The sequence below is a fragment of the Botryllus schlosseri genome, chromosome 6, assembly GCF_051294905.1.
Source record: "Botryllus schlosseri isolate E-star chromosome 6, Bs_hap1, whole genome shotgun sequence".
NCBI lineage: Eukaryota > Metazoa > Chordata > Ascidiacea > Stolidobranchia > Styelidae > Botryllus > Botryllus schlosseri.
In genome coordinates this window covers 24,044,356-24,064,547 of record NC_137241.1, presented here as the reverse complement: position 1 = coordinate 24,064,547, position 20,192 = coordinate 24,044,356, and the positions used below count along the sequence as shown (strand labels likewise).

The following is a 20,192-nucleotide window of genomic DNA, read 5'->3' as shown; positions in this document are numbered from 1 at the left end:
GAAAAATCCAGCCGATATACCTAAAATACTGCAAAGTTCTTCAATTTTCGCATTTTTTGGGGAAAAAATCCTGTTATATTCTGGCTGTCAAAACAATTTTATAATTCAGTTCAATTCAGTTTATTATTAAAATTTCATCATTTCAAAACACCACAAGACTGCGATTCAATGAAAGATAGGAAGGTGTCGAAACGAGTTGGAGTAGTCTTTGAGATCAGATACCCACATGGGCCTATAGGCAGGCGATGTAAAGAGGACGCATGCACACGGAATGAAAAATTAACAAGAAGTTAATATAAAAGGACAAGCGACAAAATGAGGTGACATAGCCTAGTCCTAATCCAGCGTCTATTTTGTAGCTGGATCGGAGAGGAATCCGCCCAATTTTTCCGGATCAGGGCAGCATTCTAGTATGGGAGGGAGGTAATTTTATGATCACGAATAACAAATGGACAATTTCATTCATGCATGAGCAATGCGAACATGACTTTTTACCTGGGATAGCTAGATGTCCGTACTACCAGCGATAAATTGCCAAAAATAAAACACCACTACCGATAGATATGATTAGGAAATTTCCAATTTTGCAGTTTGGGCGAAGTTCCGGACTCGAAAATAAAATGCGGAACAGGATGTGGTTTTGGAAATATTCAATCCGACAACCTTATAGGCATACTTCGGAGTTTTTTCAATAGAGAAATGTGAGAATGGAATTGTTTTATAAAATAACCCCCAAGAGCTTTGAACAAATCTCGGATTTTCCCGAATCGAAGCTTCATTACTTTTGACGCAGTCACTCAGTTCCATGCGCTACGATGCCGTTTCATATCGCCTCGGGGAAAATGATCTTTCGTCGTAGTACCTTATGCTTAGTCGAAGCTGATACAATGATCTTTTCTTCAGGATTCAATAAGGAAATTGATATAGCAACTTTAAATAACGACGATGCAATTAGCATTTAGCATAGGATGGCAGCGTAAGTTATATTCTGTTTCTCTTCTTCTTGTACCACTGGAAATTGGCAATCATTATTTTACTTGCAGATTATACATACGTTGGCACATCGTTGCATTGATTTCCGGTCTCGTGCTATTTACAATCGGAGTTCTATATATTCTTCCTAATTATGCTTCAATCGAGTGAGTCAATGTGGAATTTTTGCAGCACGGCAAAATCGACTAGGCTACTGTTTCGTTTCTACATTTGGTATAGCAATTGCATTGCATCCGAATTTCTAAATGATATAATTTAGGCTACATCATGGGAATTCACAATTATGTAGATGATTCGTTTATAAGATATTTCAATCTGAGATTCCTAAGGATTCAAAAATTAATATCTATATTTGAAGAGAAAACGCGGATAGTTGTTGGACTAGGTGTACATTTCACCGCTAGATGTCAATATATAGCCGAGTACATAACTATATTTAACATAATAATTAACCTGCTGTCCACAATTAAAACCGTCACCTAATCCACCAAATTACATACACTAGTGGCAGACATGGGGTAATCGCGATTAGTAATCGTAATCGCAATCGATTAATTCGAAAAAATTCCGAAGTAATCGTAGTCGTAATCGACAACTTCACATATCTAATCGATTTCTTTGTGATAAAACGATTACTTTTTACTATGACATGAACTGAACATTCGTGAACAAGGAACAATTGTTATACCAGGTTTATTGATAGCACAAACGTCTGACTTTCAAACGCCACTGCTCATTATTACGTCAGAAGTATTAGCTTAGCTCGTCACTGCGTAAGAAGTATCGACACATGGGAAATCGATATTCGATGTACAGTATATTGCAGTGTGATTGTAAGAACACCTGTCATGGTGTATATCAGGTTGTAAATACACTTGATACGCCACTACCTCGCTGCAGGATAGTAATAATCACTCTGCCTAGTTTTAAATAGTAACTTGAAGAGCTTCTTGGAGGCATAGGACTTCAATATACAATTGAATAGTATAGGCCTATTCACATAGAACTATTTAATTGTAAACGGTAACTTATGTATTGATGTTTGGTTATGCTTAGTTTAACGCAGTTTTACCGTTGTTGCTTGGCGGGCAGCAGGCCTATGTACGTACGTACGTCGTACGTACACCGGACAAAGATTTGAAATTTCGTACTATAGTCGAATGAAAGAAACATTGCGGTTTCCACAATGAAGCATTAGAAACCAACAGCTGCTGATATATATCATAACCGAGCCGTTGTTTGTCGCTTCTCGTAACGGCAGCTTGTAGTATCTGTAACAAGTGGAAGGCAGAATTTTATGTTCACCTCATCTTTTTCTCATATCAGTCTATACTTGAAACGGGCGTCAAGCCGCCAATGGCTATTTCGCAATTCTTTACCCAACATTTGGAGCTGCCGCCATATCCATCCGCTTATACACCATGTTAGCTTGGGTTGTAGCTAGAATCAGGACCAAAACAGCACTTCGTCTCCACTCCAAACGTTGGTCTTGGGCCCATAGGGTGGTCAACTTTCCGGTTGATGGCTGAATTTCGTCAGAATATTGGTAATTGCATTCTATTACTATTCATTTTAATCCTCTCTCAACCCCCGATGGTCAAATTTGCCTGTAGCGCTGGGGCACGTATAATTCACAATAACATCTGATATGTTGTTATAATTGCTTTATTGTATGTTGTTCATTCGTGACCTCCCGTCTGTTATATAATCAAAAGATATTGTAGTCACGCAAACGTAGCAGACTAAAACTTTCTTGAGACAAACACACAAATTGTCACGTCTCCATTCCTCCGTGGGTGACCCCGGTTGCATTTGTATTGTTGGGATAAGATTGAAAGGACACGACTATTCGTCACGCCAATCCAGCATGGCTATTGACAATGGACACATGGGCATATACCCAAAGTTTCGGCCTAGGTCTTTCTTTGGTAGAACTCTTCGTGGAGTCGCACGATGGCCGAAACTGCATATATATTTTGGTGTGTCGTGGCGCGGTAATGCCGGCACTGTAATGCCTATTCCTATAAACTAGGCATGCTTTTTTCCTTGGGGGAGAGGTATATGCATTTCAAAATCAAATTATCTAGAGACATTAACTCGCGAAGCTCGAAGAAAATTGTAAAGTTAATTAAAACTTTGGAAAGTACCTTATAATTTATGTTGATTTACGAAATACTTTTGATCCCATTCGAGCTCGCTCCCCACCCTATTGGGGTGTTTAGGCCGCGGCAATTCCGCACCTAGAAATAATGCAAATCAGTGGGTGCGATAAATCGTCCCCCATAAAGTTGGGGATCCGGTACATGATGACGTAACAAGCAGATGACGCATTATATATATAGAAACTTGTTATCTCATTACGCATTTTCATCTCAATCCTTCTATAGTCTACCAATCCTCGAAGATTAGTTATAAGAAGCAAAATTAATGTAATCGTGATTACTTTTTCAATGTAATCGTAATTGACTACTTGCTGATTTTACTGTAATCGTAATTGCAATCGATTACATTCATGAAGTAATCACCCCATGTCTGCTCAGTGGTGGCTTTTAGGGTAGGAGAGGTGGGCGGTCGCCCGGGGCCTTCCTGGTCGGAGCCCCCCCCCCCTCTTTGGTCAATCATCATATCTCTGCATGTGTTAGAAAAGTACCATATCCCGATAATCATCAAGTCTCTGCATGCATGAGAGGCACTTAGTATTGATATAGTCTATCCTTGCAACCATGCAATAATAGATATGACCTAATCCAGCGCCTGGCTCAAACCTTGACGTGGTGTGCTGGCTCATTACTAATGTCAGCCGATAGCTTTCCAGATCTGTGTGGGTCTATTTAGCCTGTAGCACTTTCATCGATATTCTATTATTTCACGCTACATGCCATATATCTTCACGATGAAGGCATGAGCTATATGTAACTGGTTCACTTCTTCTATAATTTGACAATGTATGATAAAAGTAGGCTCAGGAGCTAGAGAAATTCCACATTACTGGCCTGCTTCAAAGCCGTGTTATATAGTCATATTAACACCACGTAATCCTGTTCCATATAGCGCACCAATGTTAAGTCGGTAACAACAAATGCGAAAGGCTCCTCCCCCCAGATGCTGCGATTACATACTTATGCCCCCCCCCCGGAAGTCTCGCCCAGCCCCCACCCCCAGTCGTAGGGCAACCACTGCATACACTCATACATTGAATATAGCAATAGATACGCAAAAGCTGTTTATCCGAATATGACAACCGTTCCAATTCCAAGCATGACCCTGTTCCCGTTTCTAGATTTGGAATTCGGACCCGAAAATTGTGTGCAAGTTAAGGTTTATAAAGGTATTAATGGAAAACGGACATTCTTCGTCGTCACTCGTTAAATTAAGAGGTTAGGAATCTATAGTTAAACACAAGTGAAATGGCCTAATCGCCATAACATAGAAATTCGGCGTTAAATAAGCTATCCATGCGGACACACTAGGCGCCCGCGCATCGATGAAATGAAGTTGTTCCAACCTTGGGTAAGCATATCCTCTTTACATCGCCTAAGGCCCGGGTGGGTGTCTGATTTCAAAGGCGAAACTAAGTCGTCTCGACACGTTGCTATACTTTCATTGTATCGCAGTCTTGTGGTGTTTTGAATTGATGAAAACTCTTAATAAACTGAACTGGAGTTACTTTCATGAATCAAAAGTTAGGAACTGCTTCAGATCCGGCATTCTCCGGATAAAACGCTAGTCCAAATCTAATCCTGCTTTTTGAAAACTGCATGGTCAAATTTCTGTCCGGTAAATCCAAAATCCACAGGATCTCCTACATTTCTTGTAGACATACAAGATCATCAATCATATAGGGTCAGTTTTAGTGAATACCGGTGGTGAATAATTTCATAAGTAGGCTAGGCATTTCGTGAAGAAAATTATCTCGATTCGTAAAGTATATAACCTTGATACAAACTTCTCTCTAAATATATATATCTTCATGCAGCACCGCAAGTGGAACTAACGTAATAAATCATTTAACTGGGAGGCAAAGCAACAACAACGATGAAATTCATCTGGCAACTGTGTCTTGTGGGCAACCTGGTTTTTCTGGAAATATGGTAGGATAGGAATATGCTTTCCATATCGCCTAGTTGTATATATGTACAGTACATACATGCGAGTTATTCGATTCCAAATCACGTATTTATTATGCTTCGAGTCGAGTATCGCTCATTATGACGTCATAGCGGAATGTAATTTGCCAAAGTTCAAATATGTAACTTGTTGTTGTTGTTGTTAGTATTGTACATATGGTGTTCGGCTACTATGGCCTTTTACACCAGGTCTCAAGAGTCTGATAATCCATTAGGGTCACAACTGTCTGCCGGTGAGGATAACGAATTCAGCTACTGGCAGTAAAATCCGTGGATCTGATAACAGTTTTGTGAGCTGAAACGGTATGCCTAGATTCGCCGCTGTCGTCTTCAAGTGATCGCGGTGGGTCGCGTAGCGTTCGCAATCAATTAAAAAGTAGTCGACCCATCACAAAGAATAAAATGCCTGTTATCAATCACAATAAACAGACTTTGGTATTTTTTCAATCAGACCTATTTCATTACCCTTTGTGACAATGTTGTATGATGATCATAACTTCGGAAATGTGTTGTTTCCACTAACGTTCGTAGCTTTGAATTACATGTTTCGTAAGCTGCAAATGGCCAATCAAGGTTTCAAGACTTCCACAGTGGAAAATAGTATCGACGCTATAATTCTCGTTGATAAATTAACTTTCAGTTGCGAGGAGCGTATCATTTCAGTGCGAAGTGACTCGACTCGAGTCAAGTCAAGTCATACGAAAATGGTGAATCGAGTCATCCCAACACTGTGTTATAGTGCTACAGCTTCCACAGATTGCAAAATTACAGTTTATGGTAGAAAACAAAGATTTGAGCTTCGTAATGTACGTATTGATTGTGAATATATTTTAAAATATATTGTTAAGTAAAGCCAGGCATAGTACGTTCATTTGTGGGATATGTATCAGACTCAGCATTATAAAAATCCTCGCATCTCCTGAGTCCTGATTTAACATCCTGATCCTCATGATCCAACATGCCTCCATATTGGAATTTTATGGTATTTGCTCTCCCAATAGCGACAAACCAGAGCCAATATGTCTGACACGAATTATTATTGCTTGGTTCATAATATATTTGAGCATTCTCATTCAAGGATTATGAGAAGCCGTTGACCTTAAGCATGACAATGATGAAATCCGCGGCATTGCTTGCCATGAAAGTATTGAACCTTCATATTTTCACGGAAGAAGAAATGAAGCCAATGTTCCAAGAGCAGGTAAAGAGCGCAGCACTTTCGAAGTAAATCTCTGTTCATAATACCCATGTATCTCGTATTAGATTGAATCATGGCCGTCATCCGTTCGTTCCCGCACCAATGTTCATCTGTACGCGACAAACTATTCAGATCAATTACCAAAAGAGATGGTGGATGAGTGGAAAAAATGGTACAAGCCATGCGGCTCTTTCCGTCTATTTCTCCCGGTAATATTTACTGCGAGATTAGCAGCGAGAACAATGACGCTAGTTGGCGTTATCGCCCCTTCATTCGGGCAGCCATTTTGTCGAGTACGAATTGGTGCCGACTGCTGAGACTCGGATACTGCTGACTCCTCAAAGTTTCACGGATAGACTAACACTTCGGGTTTTAGGAACAAAAATGTTTAATGTCTAAAATGTCTGTAATAGACCTTCGGATTTACCATTCATATTCAGATGATTCTCGCCACTAAAACGGACGCTGCAATATACAGTGACAGCGATGTCATTTTCATAAAACCCATTGACGAACTCTGGCAGTATCTCAAACACATGAATGAGCAGCAAGTTGCTGGCATAGCACCGACAACCGGCCACGCACTCAGCGGGGGAGAGGACAACGTGAACTTAATTCCGCACCCTTCCGGAAATATCCAGATTAACTCAGGTGTAAGCTGATCTAATACAACTACGATGTGTTTCATAATTGACACCGGCGAGGCCAATATCGCTGCTTGTCCTCTCATGCCAGTTCATTACGTCAGAATGCATCGATGTCGACACACCATTGCTTAAATTTTCTTGCCTGCATAGGCCAGCGGTGACCAACTTCTGTTTGATTGCGATCGACCAAAACATTTTGCAACGACTCGCTAGTCATTGGAAGAAACGTCACACTGCATCTGCTTCCATCACTGGTGCTGCAAATTAGTCGACCAGTAACTTAGTTAATTTTCCTCTTTATCAAACGAGAACTGCAAAATATTGGTCCACAATTTACTGATTACATCTCGTCAGTAGTGAGATGATGGAGCGTATATTGTTTACTGTTTTTCCATAATCGGGTGTATATCCCACTAATAACAGCCTGATCACATCTGACCTGGCTTCTGATCCGTGGTAAGCGATTTCTTGAAAAGCTGACCATTGCAGTTGAAGCGCACTATGAATACCTACCACAAACAACAACACAACTCGAAGAATGCCAATCTATGAATGCATAATCAAAGGTGGTCGAAGTAGTCAAGAAAGCTACTCAAGTAGAAGTAGAAGTAGCGACGAAACAATCTACTCAAGTACGAGTAAAAGTACTTCTTCCATAAGCAACCTAAAACTACTTGAAGTAGAAGTAGAATTGACTGACTTTAAATCTACTCAAGTAAGTAAGTAGTTGTGAAAACGTTCGTGATTCGTTCGCATGGACAGTCAAAAGCTGGAAATGTAGCTATGCGGAAGGTGTAGAGAGCTTGATTCATATTGATGCATCCTAGGAGGTGTCAATTTTTGACAGAATAAGCAGTCGTCCACATAATGGGATGGAAATGATATGGAAATGCGATACTATAATCCTTTGTTTACTCGAACACCCCGTTTCAGAGAATATCATGACATGGCACCCTCCCTCATATTTTAGGCCCCTAGTTCAGTCGAAGAACAATATGGAGAAGTTGTGTCGGATACGGCTTTAACACTTTGCGCGATTAGTATACGTTGATTAGAAATATGGCAGATCGTAAAAATGCCATATAGTGTATAGCTTTATTTTCGGAAAATATAAGGCATTACTACACTTGCTTTTATACTTCAACATGTATGTTTTCCAGACAAAAGAACTTAAACTATAATTAGAACTCAACGTATAATACTCGTAATCGGAAGAAAAAGACAAATACTACTTCTAAAAAGTGGAAAAAATTTTTCATGTCTTTTGTACAGAAAGTTTCAACGGTGGTTTGCTAAAACAGGTCTAACGTTAAAAAAAGTCAAAGTCCACTTTTCCAGATTAGGACACGTCCTGGGCTGCTAGGTATAATAGGTGATTGCTAGATTGCGAAACGGTAGTTTCAAACGTTATGCGGGGCCATACTTACTGTGATGAAATATTTGATATAGGCGACAATGCGGTCGGTGTCAACGGAACCACGCAACCCGGTATCTATATTATATTCAGCGATACTTTCGTTAAAACATATGTGTCACTCCATAGCGCAACGAAATTTCTGGGTATTACATGACTTCCATGAACATTAAATGTTGATACTACGTGAAAACAGCCCCGAAATTCCTTAGCCTATCATTCTTATTGGGGGATTAAACTACTTCTACTTGACAAACTGATAATAGCGAAAAGTAAGTAAGTAGTTCACAAAATATTGCGAAGTAGAAGTAGCAAAAAAAAGATCTACTTCAGTAAGTACCAGAAGTAGAGGAAAACTACTTGAGTACTTCGAAAAAGTAGAAATACTTCGTTACTGACCACCTCTGTGTATAATACATATAGGGCCATTGTGTTCTTTGTACAAGCACTTCTATCTCCGACTCGTTTTTTATTTATGTCAGGGACCCTGCAACGCTGCAATCATATCGTAAAGCATACGCCATATATAGGCCTACTGTCATGATTTAATATTTACAAGCTTCATGTTTATGCCGCATGATATATTTTACAGGTTATGGTAATGAATTTCACACGCATGCGCAATGCCAACTGGATTATACCCGAAGTGTCATTGCCAGGGAAATATGGGGTTGAATTACTTCTAGCTTACTACAAGAAATTTAAAGATACGGCCGAGCACGATCAGAAACTATTGAACATCATGTATCATTATAACCCGGGTAAGACTTCAATTTATGTGAAATCGAGACGAGCAAGTATTCAGATGTCTGGTCGATATTCGATTCGTTCATGAAGTAATACTGATATTCTGAATCGTCACTCTTTTCTTGGAAGCAGTTTAGATTAAAGTGCATTTCTGGCCACAAAGGTTGGACTTGAACTCATTTCCCGCCATTGCTATTACATGTTGGATGGCAATGGCGCGAAATAGGAGTCATCTATTCTTTGCAGACCCTGCTAAATTACAGGCGTACTTTTGTACTGTTTGCGTATGCTATAATCGAGTTTATTAGATCATGCGCACCAAGCCTCGCGATACGCGGAAAATCAATAACGATGATCCCTATGATCACATCTGACTCCTGTCTTCAAAATTGTTCACGGACACGCGGTATAATTCTGCAGAACAATACAATGATCATTACGTCTTCGTTGGTATGTTTTACGCACCTACAATCTACATACGAACTTGGGATTCACAAGAACTGACGCGGGATAAAGTTGAATAGTCGCAGGCGACAATGCGTCAAGTAGATATGACTTCCGTAAAATCACCCAGATGTCATCCGTCTGCCGTAGAGGATCCGCATGTCCTCAGTTATATGAATAGACACCAGTACCCAATACTCCCAAAGGAGCGCGCGTCGCAACTAGATAAAAGAGATCGTGACAAAGTATCGCGGCTGCGCGCGGGCAATTACAGTACAAAACTGCCGATTGCTGATTATGCGTTTACACGAAGAAGAAAAATCGAGAGATAAAGGTTTCGACCCTTTCGCCTGGTCGCCATATGTTCGGTCATTTGTTTTGGCTCGCGCATCGGCGGAATCAAGCGCGCCATATGCCACGCCTCGAAGTGTGTCGAAGTTTTGTGGCTGAGCGACGCGCGTGCGGCTGGCGCGAGACGAAAAGGCTAATCCGACGCCCGGCTCCCGTCGCTTGCTACGCGAATTTGGCGATGTGTTTATTGCTCAGCCTTTTTCAACAAAACCGAAAGTATAAGGTCTGTGTCGATCAGTGCAACAATCTAATTTTACTTTTTTGGCGCTACTACAAAAGTGATTATGTTTTTAGACTATACCTGCACTTCTATTTGATAGCTTTCAGGTTGTACTATACAAAACTAGGCCTAGAATATCCTATCCACTTACTTATATATTTGGAAATCGCTACATGTACTTTTTATTATTATTGCTAAAAAACGAAAGAAGAAGAAATGGTGACGTTTTTCACGATAAAGCCTTTTGCGTCGCACCATCGCACGCATTTTACAACTACACAAACATACCATGCAAAATATAACAGAATGAGAGAAAAAGCATCGGCAGAAGCTTACAAAAGCAGATTAAATCATCTGTAGTTACACTACAAATTCATAAACATAAACATTCAACTAACGCGCCGTGTTTCCATGACACTGAACCACATCATCCAAAATATATTTATCTGTTAATAACTCTGCTGTATCAAAATGATTATCATTTCTGATATAGCGTTTCAGAAGCAGTACATTAAATAGTGCTCGGCGGTATCGAGCGACAAAGATTGTTCACACAAAGGGGAATCTGCTTGTACTTGAATAGAAAATTATGATATTTTTCGAGCTATCTCCGACGATGTGAAGCAGGTTATGGGTCATTTCTGGTCGACAGCGTCTTCAAGTTATTGTATTTTATCATAAATTGAGTATGGGTGGTCATGGTCAATATGAATCTAGCATACTGATTCTTTAGCTATATGGGCGACCTTTTTCAAATACATTCTCTTGAAAACGCGGTGTTCCTTTTCATCCAAGTAACTTAACTGGCTGATTGAATATCAATTTGTGAAATCAATGTCGCCGACTCAAATTATCAAAGTAATATACGGCTTCCACCTAATGCTCCGTCGTTATGCAATCTACATCAAGGTGTACCTCTCTTTGTATCTCATAATTGCCAAAGTAATTATGATTACATTGCGCGACGCTGATGCATTTGTTAGGTCTGTAACAAGGATGACCTTTCCATTAACAAAAATAATAATCAAATCGGCAATTCACCTATAGTACAAGTTCTTGAACCAACGAACTTCCGGCGACGGTGTAGAACTCCGAGGTAATGTAATCTCGAGTGCTTGCATTCAGTTTTGCCACTCAGAGAGGTTTTGCATCTAACAATAATTGCTAACTACCCAATCAAGTCAGGTGTTAAAAGTATCAGGCTATAATCGCTGTGTCAAGAGACAATTATCCGGGTGAAATTGCGCTAAGGAGTTAAAAGTTCAATAGTTATTGAACTAATAACGTTGCAAAATGATGACAGCCCGTGTAGGGATTATGTGGCAAAGACTCGTGTATAGCTATTGATTTTTGATCAGCTATATATGTTCTCTCGAGAGAGTCATTCGATTATTCCAGAAGTCGTAAATATTCATGGGGTCCCGTGTTCTAGGCTAGCGGACGTACTTATCTCTTGACTTTGTGAGTATGGGCTTAACGTGGACGTACGAAGCGTTTGAAAAGGGCTAATGAAAAAACAACGGCCTTCCACGCAGATAAAATCACGCACCTGTCGCGCAAATGCATTACGCGGAATAAGGTGTCTGTCCAGTCGTTTTAAAAACACATTGACTTCAAGATGATTTAGTGCTGTCACTGTGCACACGAAGAACGCGTGCCGATCGAATTCTTTTCTATACCCACGGTGTGTAAAAAGGCGTTACGTTACGGCTTATTACATTAATATACTCGATTTGTTGACAAAAACTGCAAAGGCATTGAGAACAGATTTACCAAAACGTTCAACGATTCTGACGATGCTAAATATACTGGTCATGACGTCATGACTTCCATATTCACAAATTAACGTGAACAAAAGCCTCAATTACTCCTGCTTTGCGCTCTTTAGAAGCTATAAAGCGGAGTTATATTTTCGAATCCCGATCATTTTCCGGACTGTAACTTCAAAACAAAGTCCGAATTCAAATCCTATATTCATATCATATCACATTCAGGTCCCTATATCTGTACTGACTCAGAATCGTAATAAATTTTTAATTCAATGTTCAAATCCGAACCATAATCCGATATCGCAAGTATCGTCCCGACCAAAACAGTCACATTCCTTTTATGAAATTCATATCCACGCCTATTTGTTATAAAATATGTTTCAGGTTATCGCCTGATGACGAAACTGGCAAAGTTATCGCTTATTAAATACGCCCGACTATCGCCGAGTACTACGTCGTACAAATGTATTCTTCAACGAAAATGCGAATCATCATCGTCTATTATGAAAAAAATCAGCATTCCCAAATAATACTTCTATAAAGACCAATCCATTTGTAATATGTGACATAACTTAATGTAAACCCATTATAAATGTCACATTGAACTATTGCTCCAATGACCACAGGAATGGCGATATGACCATGCATTTTGAATTGTTGTGTTGCAATTGTGCCTGTTGTAACCGCGCTGAAGTGTCACGGAAATGCGTTCATACGTTAATTGCTGTTTTCAACTGCGACATCCATATCCCGTCAATTCAATGATTGCTTACATGGATTTTTCAATAATTGCCCGTGTCGCGCATACCGATTTGACCTTCGCAATTACGGTTTTAAGATCGTTCGGAACTTTGTGGCATTAATATTCAGTGCTCCGTCTCAACCTCAAGACGATAGATCACCGTTGAGTTTCCGGCGCGTGTCGCCGCCTCCAGACGATGTCGCTATAATTAATTAATGTGTATATCGATGAAGCTATAGTTTAGTTTCAGATACACAGAGAGGAATTACATTCGCGTGCCGGACTTTTTGTATAGATACTGCACGATAGCCACGGCATTGTAAGTGGCGCATTGTAAAATTTGGTTTCATATTCCCGTGATTACAGCTCCGTCAACAATCGCTTATCCAGTAAAGAAACATCGACAGAGACGATCCTTTGTGGGTAAAAGTATTCTCTAGAAAATACCGAGTTACCTATTGAATTACCCGGGAGCAATCAATTTGTGTATCTTTTGAGAGTCAATTAATTTGAACTCACACAACAAAATTTAGGGTGTCGAAAAGTAAATATTTTTCATTAGACTCTGCGACGGGGTCATTTACAGTAACGGGATATTTACGGCCACCATTGAAAACTGGCGGCAATGATTTTAAACCGCGTGCTGCCCGCCAATATCGGTTATACTGCACCGCTGAGAGCCGATAGGATATTACTCAATATCCGTTACACTGTAATTACAACACATTTAACACGATGTGAATGGGTATCTATATTTTACCAATCACACGATCTAATACATAATGTTACGTCATTAACATGCGTGCGGAGCAATAAATTGCAACCCCATGATATAGAAGCTTTTCGTAACTATGGCAGAAGGAACTACTTTTCAATAGTGTCTGTATTCATTCACTCATCTAAAACATCTATTTCGATAGAGAATCTTTGGTATACCCAACAGGGAATGGATGACCTATATATCACTGTTTTTATTACTTTTAAGACTACGGAGTCATCCTATTTCTAATGTGGTTGTGGCGATATTGGCGTCGTTTCGAACTTCTACTTTACTATTCTACTTCATGGGAAAAGAAGTAGATTGCATGGTCGTGAGACAGTATCTCAAATATAAAGCACATGCACATGCACAATGCACTGCACAGTGCACATGCAAGACTCAACTTTTACCCAGCAACCTGAACTTCTGCTCAAAAGCTTGACACTGTCATATAATAAGAACATCTGTTTTAAATAAAACGACAGATTGCATTAACTTGTAACAATATGAATTAAACAATGCCCTCTGCCCACCATGAGTTGAGTACACAAGCACAGTTGCCTTCTCCGCAGGCAAAAAAATGCACGCTAATTCTCGGAGTGATACCGCGCGCAAAGCTGTTCGGCATCGGAGAGAACAATACAAAAAGGTTGCAGAAGTAATATGTCAACAGCGCGTCACCGACGCCAGATTGTGTCGGTGTTGGGGTTTGCAAATCAAACGCGGCGATCGTATTTGCGTCTGCGTCTCAAACTTGAAAAACAACTAATATTGTTATGCGGCGACAATTGTGTTGACCTATTCACGAGACATTTTCCATATGTTCAACAAAAGCTGATGGGTCAAAGTTAAATAAATTTGAATGTATAGATCTCAAGTTTACCCGTCGCGTGTAATAATTTACACAGGCTCCTACAACTTGATTCACAACATTTGCATGACACGCTTCCTACCGAAAAATCCGCATTGTATACACATTACATAGCCATGCAATGTGATCCACTAATGCATGTATGCCCTCGCCTTAGTACTAAAATATACCCCCAAACGAGGTCCTGAATGTCGCGTATCTACCCAGAGAGGGATACCGTATGAATTGACCCTTTGGTCGTGTTTGGCAGTATCCTTTCAAAATTCATACAACGGCTTTGTTAGGCAGTCAGTGTACACTTATATATGCAATATGATTAGATATTTCCCCTTATATACATCGTAGTCTATACAATAGTCGTAAAATGAACATAACCAAAATATTTTCAGAACTAGATGACTCGTCTGTCATGTACTGTGCGACATTGTGAGTTCACCATATATGCGCGGTAACTCATGGGTATATTTATCCCTCATCGATATTTGGTTATCCGGATAATCCAAATGTATCGCTTACTTTTCCACATTAAAGTTTGGATATCCTTTCCGCGTCTCTGGCGTGATAATATGATATCAGCACGTGCTTACACTGCTTAGCTTCGTACCATTGCCTAAACAGAACTTCTATACAAACTCCCGTGCTCGTGGAATTTCAAGAACAATTTCTGCACCAGCGATGGCAACAAATGCGACGACGCCGAACAAAACGGAGCCGGAGCTGTGCATGGTATCTCCGGAACATTCTTCGGAAACAGTAACCCTACTTTCAAGGGATTGTATGAGACTTTTGCAAAGGTCGATTTTAAAATATATACTTCGATACCAATCCGAGGTTTTGTAACTTATGACCCTTTTTGTAGTACAAACTGGGAGATGACGTGAACAAAAGGATTTACAAGCGATATATGGCATACTTGGGAGCTTACGCGTCTCAGACGTACTGCGGTAAAAAGTCCAGAATCATCGTGAATACATTGAAAAAGAGTCTATCGAAAGTGTCATTCCAACACGAGAAATCTGAAGAATGAAGGCTTATACACGAGTCGGCCATTTTGCACGGAACATGCTGGATCGTATACCTGTACTTAATAAAGCGCAAATAACGATAGAGTATAGTATATTACAGTGACTTTTGTGACAATTCATTCTATTGTGGCACACAATTTACGTATTTTAAAATAAACTAATATACGTCGATTTTTCTAGGAACTGAACTGGGGTGGCATCGTTCAGATGACTATATAGGGAATCGAGAAGTTGACCCACTGGACAGAATTGCAGTGGATGAGATTAATAACATGAATGAGTTATAGCTAACATGGCTATTTTTATAGTTATGTACACATTATCGTATACATTCTTCGCTGAACCGTGGACTCATCTCAAACTTGTAGGATACAAGCGACAATGCCACACATAGTGTTTTTTTACAACGTGCCATTAATTCCGGTGTATAATCAATAATTCATTTCATATATGCGGTTTGCTGTACACAGCCCTCACCCACTAAGATGAATGACTCGTTCTACTCATATATTTACTTAGTATCCATGCTACGAAATTATTGTCCGCAGGTGCAAAACGGTAATTCTTATGTAACAACTACATATGAGCGTCTCTACACGGTTTTATGTTTGCAGTGCAGCCACAATGCTCTTTGTAAGTATTGATGCACCGAGAAATAGGCGCGAAAATTGATTAGTCGAACTGGTCGCATTATGTGGTCAATGCAAAATGCTAGCGTTACATCGTGAAATCATTACGATACTTTTATTGACACTCCGCGAATCGTGTTGTGGCTGGTTAGATAACACATTATTGGAATTCCTTCACTTTGTTCAAAACCTTGGATTAAGTATACTTATAGCGTTCTGGTATATTCGGAATTTGTTCACATTGAATACAATTACATCATAAAAGTCGAACACTCACGAATACGCCGGAAAGTGAAACATTTGTTCATAACTTCAAGTAGTCGTTACTCATCGCACCAGGAGCTGGCGGAGTTGTGCAGCGGGTATACTTGAATCGCAATTTATATACGGCGACAGGTTACATGTGGTCAGGTTGCCGTTCGGTATATAGGGTTTCTGGCCATTGTTTTCAATCATACGTAATTAATAGGGCGTCGCGAAACCGTGAGAATTTTTTTATGTCTTGTCATCACCGACGTTGGTGAAAGAGGATTTTTTTCGTTGAAGTTTCGGAGATCTAAAAACTTGAATCATGAGTCTAATGACACAGATTGGTTCGGCGGTCCGCCGCTCTGTTGTTGATTAGGACCTCTAAGCCCCGTGCCGGTCGACGATAGATTTTGAAACTTTACCTGTAATATTATATCTGATTTTCGTAATTTGCCTAAGCCGATTTACGTTGTGTGCGCCTGAACGTATAGCCAGCATTACAATTGGGTGAATTCTTCATCACCAAAGTAGTCTCATGGTTATTTCGTGACATAGCGAATGCAATGGCGTCAGAATCCACAGAATGGAATATCATAAGAGTATATATGTTCCGTGTTTCTTCCTACTCCCCGCAAGCCATGTATTATATACTTATTTCATTCATGTACCTTTCTCGTATGCAATTTTGAGGCTTCTGTTCTTACCCGGGTAAAAAACTATGTGTGTCTGGAAATGATAATTTGATCCTCTAATTGAGTCACATTGAAATAGATGCTGCTGCTGGTTTGCAATATGCGTGGTGTGGTGTATACCTGTAGAGATACGTACGTAGCCACTATAACGGGTGGTAATCAGTGATGAAATTTTGATGGTAAAATGTAAAGGTAAAATGCACTATTTGGCAACGCCCATTGTTTTGAATTGAGTTTATCATTGTTACTTCTCTCGGTGGTTTAGTCAAATTGCAAAGATTTTTGTGACCGTGCTTATCGCGATATCGCCACAAAGTTCTATCGCCGCGACTGCGACGAAGTCAGTATTTTCCCATTTCTACTGTGCATGCATCAATAAAAGCCACTTCAAACGAATGGATTCTATATATTATTGCATCATTCACGAAATATGTCATTGGCCTCTTCATATCTCTCAATACCTCAACATCCGAAACTGGGCCACGCGGCCAGTAGATGTCTCATGTATTATCGGAAAGAATATCACTATACACGAGTGCCATATGAGAAAGAGACACTTGATACGTCATGAAATGCTCATGTCTAAGATTGCTACTCACCGTCTCGTTAGATCCAGTAAAGTGGACAATGTAAGATTATATAGGCTGTATTGACGTCATACGAACTAAATTCAGAATATCAGTCCGTCTGTTTGTTTCATTTGACAGCAATATTGCACTTCGAAAATTAATATAGTCAGTCGGAGATTGGCGAATATGTAAGGAGTTCGAAACGACTAACAGCCAACTGTCTGAACTCTAAATGCTTTGCAAATGACCTGAGATAAACTTTGTCCAACTTATTAATTTTGAAAGTATTACATACATCTCCTGATAACGCATGCAGGAAAGTGAACGTGAAACAAATTTATAAAATTTAAGTCTTCAAATACGTCCTACTCATCAGCGAAAATTCGGATTCCGATTGTGCTGCCAGAGTATGTAATCACTAGGGCCATTTTCATATGACCTTAAAAATCAATAATATGACTTTATTTTTTTGGAAAATATGACTTTATGTGAAAAGCGTGTATTTTTACACGCGAACATCGTCACTCACGGAACTAAAGAGTAAAGCATACACGCAACATAACAGTAATACACATCCAATTTTATTTTAAACCACTGTTGTAGTACAGTTTCATGTAGTGTGGAATGTTAGAGTGAGAGTCTTTGAAGTTACGATTTGGACGTAAAATAACTTTCGTAAGGAATATGTCCGCTTCACAGACGCTGGTTGGGGTTGACACTTCTGCAGTTTTGCATAAAGAGCTGGTGACATTTCTTGTCTTTAGCTCCGTAATTTGTTTCACATCGTTTTTGTCCAATCGCTTTTTAATGTAACGTTTGAGCTCAAGCGGATCTTTTCCGAAATCAAGGGCATTTAGATCAGTATGGCCCTCTTTAGTGGTGTACGTACAACTTTCCATTTTGAGTATTAATTTTGAAATAATGTTATAGTGGAGGCATATTTTTGCTAGCGGACTTGTCAAATTTGGATCGTTGACTGAATTTTGGACGCAATAACTCCTTCACCTTCCTATGCATTGACTAGTTCTTTCACTGGTGGCAGTCTCTCAGCATAATATTGAGCAGCATTCAACCAGCCATCCCAACGAGTAACTGCCTTACTTTCTTAGTGCTTAATTGCTTCACCGCTAAAATTGGCACTGTTTATTTGAAGTATACATATGCTACAAACAAAGATGTGACTTTATAACTCAAAAATATGACTTTATAACTTAAAAAGCTGATTTATGACATAACCAGGAAGATATGACTTTATATGACTTGATAACACTCTTAATATACCTTATAGGCAGTGTTGCCATACCGTCCTTATTTCTAAGATTTGTCCTTATTTTGAAGAGCCACGTCTTAGAAAACTCAACTGTCCTTATTTCTAAGAAATGTCCTGGTTTTCGACTTGCGTCCTTATTTTGTCTTATTTTCAACAACTACAGAACTTCGATCATTTTCCTGTGGTATCTGTGTTGCAATATCTGCAATTGTGACATTGACCTGGAAGCCATATGAAAAAGACCCCTATTTCAACTTATATTGATACCCTAAAATACAAGAAGTGTGTCAGCTACTGCTGAGGATACCTGGGGCATTCCATGCTGACAAAAACCAGCAATCATTCCTCCCCCAACGATTGCACATCGCAATATTCCCCGATTATAACATCGCAAGGAGTTTGCTTCGGCCAGGACCAAGACTACAAGCTTTGTTACTAGAGGTCTTGCTCCATACACTATAAAATGATTTTGTCTGAACTTGGTGTACAGCCTTTTCCCATATTCGTTGACGCCTCCAATCACAGCGAGGTGAAGAAGTTTGGTTTATCACCCTATGGGGGCCCAAGACCATCGTATTGCTTTTTTTTGGGGGGGGGGGGTGACGAAGTGCTGTTTCGGCCCTGAGTAAAGGTAAACCTAGACCTGAGCGGCCGTGAGATCAATGAAGCACTTTCTGATAACAAGGAGTTGATGGAGCAGATTGTTTCTAGCGAAAGTATGGAAAATGATATGCCACGCCTCGTATAAATACACAGTATGCACGAAAACGCTTTTAAATGCCAATCTTATTTTTCGACTGTCCTTATTTTTGGGTCCATGTCGATGGCAACCCTGCTTATAGGGGTGCGGTTTTCACGACTTACTGATGCATAGAAAAAATAGGACTTTAATGACTTTAAATGGCCCTAGTAATCACACTCAAGTGACTTGACATAATGTGAATACCACGTCTTTCAATGGCCATAGTATATCCTCTACAGATGAGATGGTATGAAAATCTCGTTTTGACGAGCGCCCCAACATATTCGCAGGACCAGGACTGGGTCTCGCATCCATTGGTATATGATCGGGCGAGTGCTTTGGTCTGACAGGATAATGAATGCATGATTATCATGTTTAGCTTGCCGGGGACCAGGTAACATTATTTCCTATAAATAAATAGAAAATATAACGTTTCCCTAGCTTCCCTAGCGAAATTTCCAAATACGCCGATCCGAGTAATTGTGAATGGAACTTCACACTCCAGCCCAGCTTCCAAAAGTGAATGGAAAATCACCTAATCTGCTCAAATACGAGATCCACCAGCACAATAAGCAGCAGAATAACGTTTCGTAAACCGAAATCTTTGTCACACGATAATACCGTAAAGTCCTTGAGCATAAAGCTTCCCAGGGTAGAATAAATTTCCTTTCAACGTTATTTTCCATCACTATGACCACATGCGCATACGGAACAACAATATCCTAAGTACAAA

The 20,192-nt window shown here is 39.8% G+C and overlaps 1 protein-coding gene across 1 annotated transcript; it reads left to right on the top strand.

Moving 5' to 3' along the window:
- Positions 1 to 818: 818 nt before the first annotated feature.
- Positions 819 to 15,479, top strand: LOC145441676 (glucoside xylosyltransferase 2-like). The gene is made up of 9 exons (XM_080319593.1): positions 819 to 976; positions 1,044 to 1,139; positions 4,970 to 5,084; positions 6,199 to 6,321; positions 6,384 to 6,527; positions 6,759 to 6,971; positions 8,972 to 9,140; positions 14,902 to 15,077; positions 15,143 to 15,479. Exons 1-9 carry the CDS (start codon positions 969 to 971, stop codon positions 15,308 to 15,310), a joined length of 1,212 nt encoding a protein of 403 aa, XP_080175719.1. The 5' UTR covers positions 819 to 968; the 3' UTR covers positions 15,311 to 15,479.
- The last annotated feature ends 4,713 nt before the right edge of the window (positions 15,480 to 20,192 follow it).

Excerpts from the sequence above, each read along its gene's own strand:
- LOC145441676 (XM_080319593.1), top strand. Across the intron at positions 1,140-4,969 it reads CCTAATTATGCTTCAATCGA|CACCGCAAGTGGAACTAACG; the intron begins GTGAGTCAATGT and ends ATCTTCATGCAG. Across the intron at positions 6,322-6,383 it reads AGCCAATGTTCCAAGAGCAG|ATTGAATCATGGCCGTCATC; the intron begins GTAAAGAGCGCA and ends ATCTCGTATTAG.